Raw genomic sequence first — 15496 nt, forward strand, 5'->3', positions numbered from 1 at the left:
ATAACAAACTTACAATTTTCTCTGGAATACAAAGAAAAGTGCAGAAAAATGAAAAAAAAAAAAACAAAACAAAACAAAACAAAACAAAAAAACAAAAACAAAAAACAAAACAAAGCACAAAACTTAAGAAAAGTGCAGAAAAACATAACCGGACTCCAAAAACAAAAAACCAAACTTATCATTGATAAGAATGTAACAAAGAACGAAAAATCAATTCCAAAAATCAAAATCAACTCCATGGAGCTGGCCTTTTTTTAAAATTTATCAATAACAAAAAATAAAAAATAAACTTCACAAATAAAAAACAACTACATTGAGCTAACCTCTCTCTGACATTGATCAAAATTGAAAAAAAAAAAACCTAATTCAAAATACACTCGAAAACTAATATGAAATCGGAATCCTTATATATAAATCAAATCAAAGATCAAAAACTTACTTGATTTAACTCCACTGGAAATCAAATAAAAAACAATCAACACAACTTCAACTCTTACACAATCAACAACTACAAAATCTCTAGAAAATCTCTAGAAAATCTCCACGAAAATCTGCATCATCAAGTTCACGAAAATCTCCATCGTCAAGTTCATCCCTACGAAATCTCCTACAAAATAACAATATAATTTTCAGTTTCCAAAATTCAAAACGACGTGTATTATAAAGAATGGTAAAATATGTATTTTATAACCTAAAATAACATGGAGGGACCTTAGGCATAAAAAAAAAAAAAAAAAAAAAAAAAACATTATTGTGGATCTCTCCTCATACTAAAATGTTGGGTAGGGATCTTAAACCAATTTTCTCCAAAATTAATGATATATAGTATCGATTGACAAATTAATCAAAACAAAATTAGGTAGTGCTCTCATTCATTTTATGTTTGATTGTATCTTTAATATTTTTGTAATTTCAATACACTTTATATATATATATATATATATATATCAAAAAATTATTACATATTTCTATGCATTTTTTTATATACATTTTAATGTATATTTTCTACACAAATTTCAACAATAACAATAGCCCATAAATCAATCATTAGCATTTTTAAAACTATGGTTTTAAGTTTAAATTTCTTGACATAAACCATAGCATGAATAAATTTGTGCTATTCATCATAAATTATGCACAAATTCTAAAATTTTATTTACTAAAAGTCTAATAATACATAAAAATTTTACAAATCGAAATACAAATTTAGACAAAGGTAACACTGCTGTGTTATCTATTTTTGAGACTCGAGAACTGCACTTTCTATAAAATTATGATTTTCAGAAGACACCGAATGATTAAAATACTCATTACACCCCAAAGTAGAAAATTTAAATTATTTAAATTTATTAATTTGTATATTCTTTAGTCAACGGTATCAAATTATCCCAAAGTTCGAAGGGGAAATTATGGGCCAACGAGGTTGAAGGAAAAAAAAATTATTAATACATGAAAAAGTTTAAAATAAGAATATTAATTCATAAATTTCTTTTCAATTATTTATATTTTACATAGTACAAATCATTTTTTTATATTTTAATAACTCTTATGGGTGACATAATGACTAAAATACCTCTAATATTAATAGGGTAAAGTATGCATTAATATTCGTATTGACAATGTCAATGGTCACATCAACATAAACATTTACAATGTCAAATTTATTTAATATGAATGTTCGTATCACTAAATTACTAAGCGTTTAAAAAATATTTGTAAGGATAAAGTTATCCATAAAAGATCTTAAATATAAGAATTAAGATTTCGTTTGTCAATTGTCTAAAATAATATGACTTATTAGAATATACGAATATCTTATAGAATAATTGGGATATAAGTACTAGAAAGAGGATTTTCAAATAAATTTTTTTTAAAATATTAATTATTAATGTTTATAAATTTTAGCATTAATGTGTAATTTTTTTTTTTCTCACTACTTTTCCATTGAATTTGTTATATCCCAAGTTTTGAAATTTAAATTATTATTAGCATTGTCCAAGAATCTGCCACACAAGCACATGTACTATACTGTTCAAAAAATTGATATATAAGTCTACATTTTAGACTTGATATAAATAAAATAGTAATTTATTGGTGATTATAAAAATAAAAAAAGAAATTTTTTTTTAAATATTTTATTTAATTATCACATTATTAAATTTGAGAAGTGAATCAATATAATTGCTAAAAAAACACAAATCAGATATACAATAAAGTATTACAATAAAATGCCATGCAAGGTCTATCTCAATAAAGGAAAACGTTTTCTTTTTTTTGATTCACCTGAAGATAAAAACAGCAAACAGCAGATTACAACACTAAAGTCCTGCGATAGTAGCATCCCTTCTTGAGCCACCATTTATCAAGTCAGTAGTTAACAAAGATAAAATAGAACTAGGTGGATCTTCTACAAAGAGGAGGTGGTCCGGCTGATTCACTCCAAGATCAGCCATAGCATCTGCACAGTGGTTTGCTTCCCTGGGAATGGTGATAATAGTGCATTGACATCGTCTGAGTATGAAGTTTGCGTCTTGAATAAGTGCTAGATATGGTGAATTTTCGCCAGCTCCATCTCGGATGAGTTCCATAGCCATTTGGGAATCAGTTTCGATTTGGATGTTAGCCATTCCTTTCTGCATGATTATGGTGAGCCCTCGATATATACCCCAAAGTTCAGCCTCAAGGCTTGTACAGTTGCCTAAATAACCATAATAGCCCCACACCCAAGTACCTATTTCATCTCGCAGCAGCCCACCAAAACCAGATTGATCAGGATCCCCCTTGGAGCATCCATCTGTGTTGAGTTTAAGCTGACCTGCAAGAGGACAAGACCAGAGCATTAGTTTAGGAACTTTATAGTTTGGGTAGAGAATAGCTTGAAAAGCTTCCTGTGTTTCCTCGGCCATCTGGAGTATGGTAATAACACTAATGTGAGGATGGTGAGTATGATTCTCAAACACTTCTTTGTTTCTCTCTTTCCAGATGATCCATAAAGCTGTCAAAAAAACTGCAGGCCAGTGAGTACTGTTGAGATGTTCCTTGCTTTGAATATTGGTAGCAATCCAGACCTTGAAGTTAGCACTGTTACTATGTTGCCACCAGGTAAAATTCTGCAGATTCAACCAGATGGCCTTAGCTTTTGTACAGCTTCTGAATAAATATTCCATGTCTTCCCTGGATGAATGACATCTGGGACATAGATCTATGTCTGACATATTCCTGATTAGTCTCATATGATTAGTAAGTAATCTTTCATGCATGACAAGCCAAAGAAAAGTTCTCAGCTTGTGAGGGGACTTAATTTTCCAAATCCATTGCCAGTTAGTTCCATCAGATTCTTGGGTAGATAAGGCTTGATAGGCTGCTGCAGTAGAGTACTTACCAGTGGTGGAGATTTTCCAATGAGGAGTGTCATTATAGATCACATATCTGGGTCTAGGGATTCTAAGAATGGTATCTAAGGTATGTTGAGGAAGCAGGTTATGTAATGAAGTGAGGTCCCAGTTACCATCATTATCAAGGATGGATTGGACTTTGGTAGTATCATCAGTTTGGACTCCCTAGATTGTCATACTTATAGGTTGTTCTCCACACCACCAGTCAGTTTAGAGAGAGACCTGCTCTCCAGTCCCAATATCCCATTTAATATTTTTATCTAAGACATCTTTGTTTTTAATAATGCTTTTCCAGGTATGAGAGGCTTGTCTCCTAGTGGGCCAGTTGGATAAATAGTGGGTTTTAAGGTACTTGTTTTGAGGACCTCACACCACAGCTCATTAGAGTTAGTTGCAATTTTCCAACCAAGCTTAGAGAGAATGACAGAATTTTGGACTCTGGCTTGCCTAATACCCGATCCCCCTTGTTTCTTAGTTTTGCTGACCTGTTGCCAGTTCACTAGGTGGACTTTCCTTCTATCGTCAGTACTACCCCATGGGAAATTTCTATTGAGTTTGTCAATATGATCACACACTTTCCTAGGGAGTTCCATAGTTTGCATAAGATGGTTAGGCATAGCAGAGGTGACAGCCTTAATGAGGGTTGTTCTACCTGCAAGGGACAGGTTTTTAGCTTTCCAACCAGAAAGCCTGTGGGCCATTTTTTCAAGTATGGCAGTAAACTGGGATTTGGAAACTCTGCTATGGAGAAGGGGGGGTACCCAGGTATTTACCCAGATCAGCAGTGATGGAAATGCCAACATGAAAGCTGAGAGATGTGGCTTCCCTTCTAGGGACATTAGTAGAAAAGAACATCTTGGATTTGTGGAAATTAATTTTTTGCCCAGACATATCGCAGAATTCAGCAAGAACATCCATGATACAGTCACAATTACGTCTAGTAGCTTTAGCAAATAAGATGAGATCATCAGCAAAAAATAAATGGGAAATGTGAGGGCTGTGTCTGGAAGCTTGAAGGCCTTTCCATTCACCATTTTCAGATTTTTTTTCTAATCATATTAGATAGATTTTCCATGCACAGGACAAAAAAGGTAGGGGGAGAGGGGATCTCCCTGTCGGAGTCCTCTTCCCATACTGATGCTGGGTAAGGTCTCACCATTCCAAATGATGGCCGAGTTAACATTAGACACAGTTCATAATAAGGGTGATCCAATACGGATTAAGGTTAAGCTCTTTAAGAGAGTGGTGGATGAAATCCCAGGAAAGGTGATCATAGGCTTTTTCCAAATCAATTTTAAGAACCATGCCTCCAACCTTGCCTTTCTTACCCCGAAAGGTGTGAAGAATTTCTTGGATTATGATAATGTTATCAGTGGTAGTCCTCCCAGGGATAAAACTGCTTTGGTTGGGGCTGATGAGATCAAGAAAAAGGGGCCGAAGGCGGTTGACAATAATTTTAGTAATGATCTTGTAGGTGACATTGCAAAGGGTTATGGGACGAAATTGTGTGATAGACTCAGGGTTCTGAAGTTTGGGGATAAGAACAATTTGTGTTTCATTGATCTCAGTGGGTATAGTCTTTTGCTGGAAACACTCTTTAACAAAATGGCAAACAGAGGTACCTATTATGCTCCAGTTATGATGGTAAAAGACAGCTTGGAGCCCATCCTTACCTGCGGCTTTAAAAGCTTTAATGCATTTAACGGCATGCTAGATTTCAGAGTTAGTCACAGGTAATTGAAGAGTGGTATTATCATCTCTAGAAATTCCCTTATTAGCCAAATTAACCCAATTATCAAGCACATGAGTTTCTTCATATTGGAATAGATTGGAGAAATGATCCAAGATATGGGCTTTGAGATCGTCACTGTTAGAAATTCAGTTACCACTCTCATCCTTTAAGACCTGGATTTTTAACTTTCTTCTCTTGGTCAGGGTAGAGGTGTGAAAAAATTTTGTATTCCCATCACCCATGGTAAGCCACTTATTGCGGGATTTCTGGTACCACAGAATTTCTTCCTGAAATAGGGTCATGTTAAACTGCTTAATGAGGTCTTTCTCAAGGAGATGAAGGCTATGAGAAAAGTTACCAGTTTGAGATTTTTGTATGCCTTCAATACGAGCCATTAAATTTTTTTTTCTTTTGAAGATATTACCAAAGACTTCTTTATTCCAGATTTTAGTGTTATGAGTGAAGGTATCAATGGCTTCAAGAAGGTTAAATTCCATGTTACGCCAAGAATTATGAACAATATCGAAAAACCCAGGATGACATAACCAAGCAACTTCAAAACGAAAAGGTCTATTAAGAGGGGTTAAAGGATACATACCTTGGGTGTAAACCACCAGTGGGGAATGATCCGAATAGGTTCTGGGAAGGGTCCGCACAGTGCCTTCAGGGAACAAAGTTTGCCACTGCTCATTACACATGGCTCTGTCTAGCCTTTCCATGGTGTTAGCCACGCCTTGTCTGTTATTGGTCCAGGTAAACCGAGGCCCTAGACTGCCCAGATCAATGAGATTACAGTTGTTAATGCGGTCTCTGAACCTTTGAGTTCTATTCTGATGCTGAGTGTGTGTGAAGCTCCTCCTCTCATTCTGGTGAGCATAGTCATTGAAATCTCCCATAACAAGCCAGGGTTGGGTCATATGTCTAGTTGTATCCTCAAGGTTGTCCCAAAGAGTCTCCCGGGAAAGAGGGTTGGGGCTGGCATAAACTGCATTAAGAACCCATTCCTCGAAATCCTCTTTGTGTATAGTGGCTTGAATAAATTGATTTGAGACTGCAGAGGCCCGAACATTAACTTGATCCGTATCCCAAATCAACCAGATGCCACCAGCACGGCCAGTAAGGTCAACAATGGTGGAAGCCGAAAAACCCATGTTGGTGAAAAAATTTCCCATAGAACTAAAAGGGACTTTAGTTTCCATTAGTATAATAATCCCAGGTTTATGGATGCTGAGAAGCTCACGCATATTTCATCGAAAGGTATTATTACCGGCCCCTCGGCAGTTCCAAATCAGTAGTTTGAGGGAATCCATAGACGATGGGAGGGGTAGAGGTTCAGTGGCAAGCTGGGGCAGGATACTACGTATCCGTCGATGGTCCTGATCGGTGGACCTCATGGATGCCATCTAGATGGAGTGGACTGATGATCCTGGACTTTGACTCCACCCTGGTTCGATTCTCATGCGTAGTTGCTCGATCCACCAGATGGTGTCCACGCGGTGAACGGCTTCTGTCTCGTGTTCAATCAACAATCCCAGGGCTTCGCCTTCCATCCTGTGGATGGACGCTGTCGGTGGGGCTGCGTCCTCGTTCTCCATGACAGTTGGGAGGGTCAGGAGGTTTTCTAGCTCTGGATTTTTCAAATCTAAGCGAACTGTGGTGATATGAATTCAACGGGTTTCAAGATGAGGATATAGATATATCTGCGTTTAGATCCTCCATTGGGATTTCTGGGGCTACACAGAGCGATTCCTTCAGACTAGGCTTTTCAGAAAGTAAAGTAGAAGAGGTCTCCATGTGTGAAGTAACCATTATGTTTATGGCAGCTAATCCCACAGGGGATGGGACGTGTGAGACTGTAGGAGCATGTGAGCTTGGGTGTTCTTGGGGATGGGCTGGGCCAATGCTGTGGCTTGTGGGCTTGATGGTGGCGTTTAAAAGTTGTGGATCAGTGGCTATTTGTGGCCCAGTAGGAGTGAAGGTAGTGGGGGAGGCAGAGTCCTTATTGACGTGGTCCAGTACATTGGGTTGGGCCTCTATGCTATCTAATTCAACAAACCGATTTGGATTGGGCTGTGGCCCAATGGTTTGGGGTTTTCTTTGGGGGGTGGATCGACGGTTCCTTCGAGTTACCATCATCCATGGCCCAAAATGGGTTTCTTCTTTCTCCAAATGTTGCAGGTTACCGTTGATTAGGAGTGGTGCTGGCTGTGAAGTGTCTGTAACGGCTAGTCCATCACTGGGCAACGGTGTGCTTGAGGTAGAAGCTACGTGATGGAGTCGAGCAGCAGATTTGTGACGACAAAGTTCTTTACGATGATCCACTCTCCCACAATGGAAGCAAATAGAATGGATGGACTCGTATTCAATGGCGTAGCTTTTCTTGCCTAGTAAGAACCTGGGGCAGAGAGGTTTATTGAGGTCCATTTCAATACAAACTCTGGCAAACTTACCTCTTGTGGCCATGGCTGTTGTAAGGTCTATCTTGAGAGGGCGTCCTAATTGTTTAGTGATGGTATACAGGACCTTTTCTTGAAAATACTCGATCGGAAGCTCTGGAACTAACCCAGACCGCAGTTGTGGTTTCGAAAGCTTCCGATGCCTTGAAATTAGGCTCCCATTTGCGAACAGTAAGATAGTGATCCAAGATTACCCACGGTCCCCCTGAGTACACATGGGCGCAGTCCTCCTGCGAGGAGAACTTAAAGAGGAAGTAATTGCTCCCGAGATCGATAGCCTTAAACTCATCTTGTAGGGCCCATAGATTTTTGACTTTAGTACAGAGCAATCTGTACCCAATGCTTTTGCCCAAAAGCCTTACAATAAGAGAGTTTGTCCACGATTGTCGAATCTGATGCAGAAGTTGCTTTGGGAGGACTATTCGGGGTATTCCAGTTTGTACATCCTTAGGCATAAGGGAATCTCCATTAGTGTCACCTTCATCTGAAGTTATGGTGTCCGTTGTATCATCAAAGTAAAAATCACTACTTTTCGGGGCTACAAGCGCTTCTTTGAACAATTTTTCCTTAGGACCTGCAAAAGAGGTTCCTATGGAAGGAGGAGTTGCATTATCCATGACAATTTCAACTGGAATAGAAAGGGAGGGCTCGAGATCTACCCCAGATTCAAACCTGGTCACCATGTCTCGATCCTCCAAAGCCTCCCTACCCTTGATCTTTTTAGTGCTGTGTATCAAGTGGTCCTCCTCCTCCAGAGAAATAGCAGTAGTATCGCTGGTGTTGGTATCACTTGGATCGCTGGTGTTCATTCGAGCACCGTCTTTGTTTTGAGTTAAAGGAAAACGTTTTCGGGATGTAAGAGCTTGTACATTCCAAATAATGTGGCATCCTATGATTGATTATAGATTAAACAAGCACATTTGGAGTTCTATTTAGTTTAAGTAACTTATCTATTTTTTTGTAACTAAATCTTTATCTAAAAATATAAAATTCAATTTTGATAATTTTGGGATGATCTATCACCTTAATTTTTTTTTTTTTTTTTTTTTTTTTGCTTGATCAAATTGTCCTACAATTGTATTACACAATTAATACCTGTTGAAAATCTGCCTACATTGGGCAACATTGTGCGCCATAGAAATATAGAAAAGGTTCACTATAAGAAATTTTTTGAAAAATGCCAATTATTATTATTATTATTATTATTATTTGATTTTAGTAAAAAAAATTCAAATTTCTTCACAAATATTTTGAAGTGCATTTAGATTATTTGTTGTGGGAGCCGAATAATTACGTGCTCAAAAGTTTCAAATAGAGCGCTAAGAATGATGGTAAGGCTAACTCGGCGCAATCAAACCTATTAAACAAGAACAAGGCCGAGTAAAATTCAATCCACGGGCTGAATATACCGAATAATTTTTGATGTACCTAGGGGTCCCAGATATGATAATGAAAGGGTGGGCCCTAGGAGAGCAATATAAAAAGGAGAAGATCAGCCAAAGAGAGGTATATGAGAATAGACGAAACAACTTGAAATAGAAGCAAACTAGAGAGAATACTAACTTGTCCGTCGGAGTGCTAATTCCGGCACCCCCGACCGGAGTGTTCATTCTTTTTTCAGATAGAAATTAGAGGATCAGGGACGTCTAACTGGGTTCTGGAGTATTTCCAAACTACTTCACCACAATTGGCGTCATCTGTGGAAATATTCAAGTGCGTCCATGACAGGCGTGATAGATGATCCTCCGATAGTTGCTGACAATGTCACTTCAAGAGATGACATTACTCCAAGAAACATGCTTGGACCAGAGAATATCACCACGTGATGGGCCTTGAACTTTGACCCAGTAGCTCAAACCTCACCCTCAACTTCTGTGCAAGAGACTGTGCAGACAATCATGGATCAAGAAAAACGAAACGAGCAACGTCTAGAAGATATGATGGCTGAGAACGAGCGCTTGCGTAAGGAATTGGCCCTGGAGTTAGCCAAATCCCAACAGGCCGTACTCTATGACTAGGGTCGACCCCTAGAAAAGAAGAAGGACGATCGACGACGTCGACTTCGGAAACATGATAATAGTAGTGATTCCGACTCACCACCTCAAAAACCAAGAAAGAAGGGGCGAGTCAATGTATCGAGCTTATCCGAAGGAAGTCCATATGTACGGCATAGGCGAGGGAAGGAGAGTGATGATTCGGATGAGGAGGACAGGCACGACCCTTTCGTACGACGCATTGCAAGGGCTGTGCTGCCTAAAAAGTTCAAAGCATTGACATTCACCCTATACGACGGAAAATCAGACCCCACTGATCACATTCATCATTATAAACAAACGATGACGTTGCATGCTAATGATGAAGCCCTCATGTGTCGAATATTTCCAAGTAGCTTGGGACCGTTGGCCGTCAGATGGTACTGTAACGTGAAGTCGACATCAATAAGAAGATTTCATCAACTCCAAAAATCCTTCAGGGCAAGATTCATTACCAACGAAGTTCAACCAAAGCAAGCTGACTCTCTTTGGGCAATACAAATTAAACCAAAAGAGACCCTCTGTGAGTATTCGGCACGCTATTGGGAATGTTTCAACTTGGTGGATGATGCCTGCAATGATTCAATGGCCATTACCGCCTTTAAGATGGGATTACACCCTGATAGTCTTCTCTGCAGTTCGTTGACCAGACGGCCTCCCAAAGCAGTCTGGGTGCTAATGAAAAAAGTTGAAGAATACTGTAAGGTGGAAGACGATGTCTTGCGCATCAAGGTCCAACAGAAAGCCGTTAAATTGGCTCCATCTGGTTTGGTTCAACCGATAAGCGTCGTGCCATCAATGAGCCCTGAACCTCAGACTCGGACTAAACGAGACAACCAGCGTGATTCGCGCCATTCAAGCGGCCAATGTTCGTACTATTCTAACAAACAATATCAAGTGAATAGCAGGCGCACAAGATGTTTGGATAAGAAATATATAGAATTGGCAGAGCCGATCAGTAAGATCTTGTCCAAAGTCCAAAATCTTTCGTTCTTTAAGTGGCCACCCAAGATGATGGGACCCCCTAATACAAGGAGAAGGGATAAGCGGTGTGAATATCACAAGGACTATGGTCACGATATTGACAGCTGCTACGCACTGAAGGATCACCTAGAGGAGTTGGTACAAGACGGCCGGATAGCGCAACACATCCGAAAGAACACTCCATCGAATGCGGTAGCCTTACGGCCGGATTTACCTCTACTTGGTGTAATTCACATGATCTACAACCTACCGTCGTCAGCCAAGGTACATACAATTCAGCTGCAACCTAGTTCGCCCAAGCCAATCACACCAGCCAAACAGCCCCACGGAACTGGCAGGATAAACTTCGATGACACCAACCTAAATGGGGTAACTCTCCCTCATACTGATCCCCTCGTCATTGAGCTATGAGTGAACAGATTAACAGTTGAACGTGTTCTCATCGATCAGGGAAGCACCTCAGATATAATGTATTACAAGACGTTTTCCAAACTCGACTTCACTAATTCAAATCTGCTACCGGCCGATTATCCTTCGTTTGGCTTCAACGCCAACCCTAAGTATCCTTTGGGAAAGATCACACTACCAGTACAACCGGGCACCAGATCAGTAGACATGGAATTTCTGGTCGTAAAACTCCCGTTACCATACAATCTAATCATGGGAACGACTTGGTTGCACACTATACAGGCTGTGTCGAGCACTTATCATCAACTACTCCGTTTTTCAACTGAGTATGGCATTGAGCAAATTGGGGATTCTTAGAAATCGGCTCAGGCATGCTATCTTATTGCTGCTGCAAAAATACCAAAGGAACTGGAAGTGAACTCGATTAAAATACCGGATCAAGAGAGCCTCGAGGACATAGGGAGAATCCCCAACGAAAAGGCAACTGAAGACCTCGATTGGATCGAAAATAATGGGAGTCCTGACAGATTCTTTATGATCGGCACTTTCTTGAACAAAGTTGATAGAGGCGAGCTGGTGTCCTTCTTACACGGAAACCTTGATGTGTTTGCGTGGACACCGTACGAGATGCCGGGGGTGGACCCAGTCGTGGCCTAGCATAGTTTAAACGTCAATCCAAAAGTCAAACCAATCATTCAGAAAAGTCGGTGATCAGCCACATAGCATGCATCGGCCGTTGTTGATGAAGTTGACAGATTGCTTGATGCCGAGGCAATTTGTGAAGTCACTTATCCCACCTGGCTGTCCAATACCGTGGTTGTAAAGAAGAAAAATGGATCTTGGTACGTTTGTGTTGATTTCACAGATTTGAACAAGGCTTATCTAAAGGATTATTTTTCTCTTCCCAGAATCGACCAACTTGTGGACGCAACGGCACATCATTAGTGCATGAGCTTCTTGGATGCCTACAGGGGTTATCACCAAATTGCCATGTATCCAGAGGATCAAGAAAAGACCGCATTCCTCACCCCAAGGGGAACCTATTGCTACAAGGTCATGCCCTTTGGACTGAAGAATGCGGGGGCAACTTACCAGAGACTGGTTACCTCTATGTTCAAGAAACAACTCAGCCGCACCATGGAAGTATACATCGATGACATGGTGGTGAAGTCCAAGGAAAAGCACAACCATCTAGCCGATTTAGCAGAGACCTTCGGCATTCTCCGAAAGTATAAGATGAAATTGAATGCCTCGAAATGTGCATTCGGCATCGGATACGACAAGTTTCTCGGCTATATCGTCAACCATTGTGGAATAGAGGCCAACCAGAGGTAGATCACAGCAATTCTAGAACTTGACTCCCCTTAGTCAGTCAAAGAAGTTCAAAAGTTGACGGGGATGGCCGCCGCCCTGAATAGGTTTATCAGTCGTTCCTCAGATCGCTGCCGACAATTTTTTCACACACTTCGGTAGGGCAGAGCATTTGAATGGACTCCCGAGTGCCAGGTCACGTTGGACGGCTTGAAAACTTATCTCCGATCAGTACCACTCTTGGCAACTCCATCGACAGCCGATCTGCTCATCTTATATCTAGCAATATCTGACCGGGTGGTCAGCGCCGTGCTACTAAAGGAAGAACTCGAGGAACAACGACAAATTTACTATGTAAGCAAGGCCATGGTCAACACCGAAAGGCGATATCTACCACTGGAAAAGCTCATCCTTGCCCTCGTGGCTGCTGCAAGAAAATTGATACACTATTTTCAGGCTCACACCATAGGGGTATTAACGGACTATCCCCTCCGGTCAGCGCTCCGCAGCGCGGAATCATCAGGGCGAGTTTCGAAATGGGATTTGGAACTCGGCCAATATGATATCCAGTTTTTTCCTAGAAACGCCATCAAGGGGCAAGTGCTCGCCGACTTCATAGCCGAGTTCACGGGATGCCATGCCGACATGACCCCTGAAGGGGCAATAATCGAGCAAGCGGTCAAACTGGGCTTTGATGCATCAAATGACGAGGTCGAATACGAAGCATTGATAACCGGCCTTTGTAACACACTTCACCTTGGTGCACGATGGTTGCTTGTTTTCTGTGACTCGAAATTAGTCATCAACTAGTTGAAAGGGGAGTATGCAGCTAAAAATGACCGCATGGAAGCCTACATGAAAACGACAAATTCCTCACTCACAGAATTCGACCATCACAAATTGAATCAGATAACCCAAGATCAGAACACGCATGCGGATGCCCTTGCTTGCCTAGCCTCCGCCATTAACTCAGAAGTTAAACGAACAATTAAAGTGGGGTTCATCCCAGAGCCGAGCACCACCTCTTCTGAACTAGTTCAGGTTAACATCATTGAACCGGGACCAAGTTGGATGGACCCTATTGTTGCATTCCTTTCCTCATAGCAGCTCCCAACGAATAAGAAAAAAGCCCATAAACTGCGAAATAAAGCCCTGCGATACTACCTGGATCCGCAGGGATAGCTTTAAAAAAAATCTCTCTCTGGGCTATACTTGGAATGTGTTCACCCAAATAAAGTTGATGAACTCTTGGCCGAAATACATAAAGGTAGCTGTGGCACCCATTCTGGAAGACGCTCATTAGCCCAACGAGCCGTAACACAGGAGTATTATTGGTCGACCATGCGAACAAATGCCGAGAACTACGTAAGAAGTGCGAACAATGCCAAAAGTTTTCCCCTTTAACTCATCTGCCTGCTGAAGAATTAAACTCTATTACTAGTCCTTGGCCGTTCGCTCAATGGGGACTTGATATTGTCGAACCATTACCACGGGCTCCAGGGAACAAGCGATTCCTAATCGTCGCAATAGATTATTTTACAAAGTGGATCAAAACAGAGACATTAACACATATTCAAGATGTTGATGTTAAACGTTTTGTATGGAAAAACATTATAACAGGATTCGGCATACCAAGGGCACTTGTGTCTGACAACAGCACCCAATTCGATTGTGGCATCTTTCAGGAGTTATGCAACATATTTGGTATCTGGCCCTACTTTTCCTCGCCAGCATACCCACAAAGCATCGGTCAGGCGGAGGCTTCCAATAAAGTGATCCTGGACGGCATCAAGAAACGGTTGGAAAAATCCAAAGGAAGATGGGTCGAAGAATTGCCCAGTGTGTTGTGGGCTCATCGCATTACTTCAAGGTGATTTACTGGGGAAACACCGTTCGCTTTGTGCTTTGGAACCTAGGCAATTATCCCCCTCGAGATCGATCTACTCATGCTGAAGACCAAGGTTTTTGACATGGGCCATAATGACATGATGTTGGCCTTAGATCTGACTTTGATTGAAGAACGCCGATATCGTGCTCTTGCATGCATGGCGCGGTATCAGCAGCAGCTCGCCAAGTCATATAACCAACGCATACAGTTGCGTCATTATACACCTGGAGAGTTGGTCCTCAAGAAAGTGCTTCCTGTTACTAAGAATCCGGTAGACGGTAAATTAGGCCCCAATTGGGACGGCCCTTATCAGATTGATTCAATCGCCAAAACAGGGGCGTATTGGCTTTCAGACATGGCTGGCAGAAGTTTGCCACGCCCCTGGAATTCCACACATCTACATAAATTTTATCATTAAGCCAACTTGTACGACGTGCTAGTTTGTTTCTAATTTTTGCTACTATGTTAACGTGTGCACGTCTACGAATTCCTCAATACAATGTCCTTTTTATTGCCATCTCGTTAATAATGGTTTAAAAGCCTCCGAATTCAGAGTGCCTTCATGGATATCACGTTTGGGCTTATTAAGCCTCTGAATTTAGAGCGCCCTTCGTGGATACCACGTTTGGGCCGATTAAGCCTCCATATTCGGAGCGCCCTTCGTGGATATCATGATTGGCCACTACAAAGACTCTGAATTCAGAGCACCCTTCATGGATATCATGATTAGCCACTACAAAGACTCTGAATTCAAGGCGCCCTTCATGGATATCACGATTGGCCACTACAAAGACTCTGAATTCGGAGCGCCCTTCATTGACATCATGATTGGCCACTACAAAGACTTCGAATTTGGAGCGCCCTTCGTGGATATCACGTATGGGCTGAATAATCCTCCAAATTCGGAGTGCCCTTCGTGGATATCATGTTTGGGCCGCATAAGCCTCCGAATTCAGAACGCCCTTCGTGGATATTATGTTTGGGCCGATTAAGCCTCCGAATTCGGAGCGTCTTTCGTGGATATCGCGTTTGGGCAGCATAAGTCTCCGAATTCGGAGCGCCCTTCGTGGATATCACATTTGGGCCGATTAAGCCTCTGAATTCGGAGCACCCTTCATGGATAACACGTTTGGGCCGATTAATCATCCGAATTCGAAGCGCCCTTCGTGCATAACCACGAACAGTGGAGTAATCCTCCGAATTCGGAAGACCCTTTGTATTTGGCAATAGAATGGCATGGACCAACATACAATTGTCACAAATAGATACAAACATTAAGCAAAGCAATA

The 15496-nt window shown here is 41.0% G+C and overlaps 1 protein-coding gene across 1 annotated transcript; it reads right to left on the reverse strand.

Annotated features, from left to right (window-relative positions):
- Positions 1 to 5273: 5273 nt before the first annotated feature.
- Positions 5274 to 6371, reverse strand: LOC145813275 (uncharacterized). Its single transcript, XM_082908559.1, has one exon. The coding sequence runs from the start codon at positions 6369 to 6371 to the stop codon at positions 5274 to 5276; it is 1098 nt and encodes a 365-aa protein (XP_082764685.1).
- Positions 6372 to 15496: the final 9125 nt, after the last annotated feature.

Source organism: Camellia sinensis, chromosome 15, assembly GCF_055761805.1.
Source record: "Camellia sinensis isolate YWXY chromosome 15, ASM5576180v1, whole genome shotgun sequence".
Taxonomy (NCBI): domain Eukaryota; kingdom Viridiplantae; phylum Streptophyta; class Magnoliopsida; order Ericales; family Theaceae; genus Camellia; species Camellia sinensis.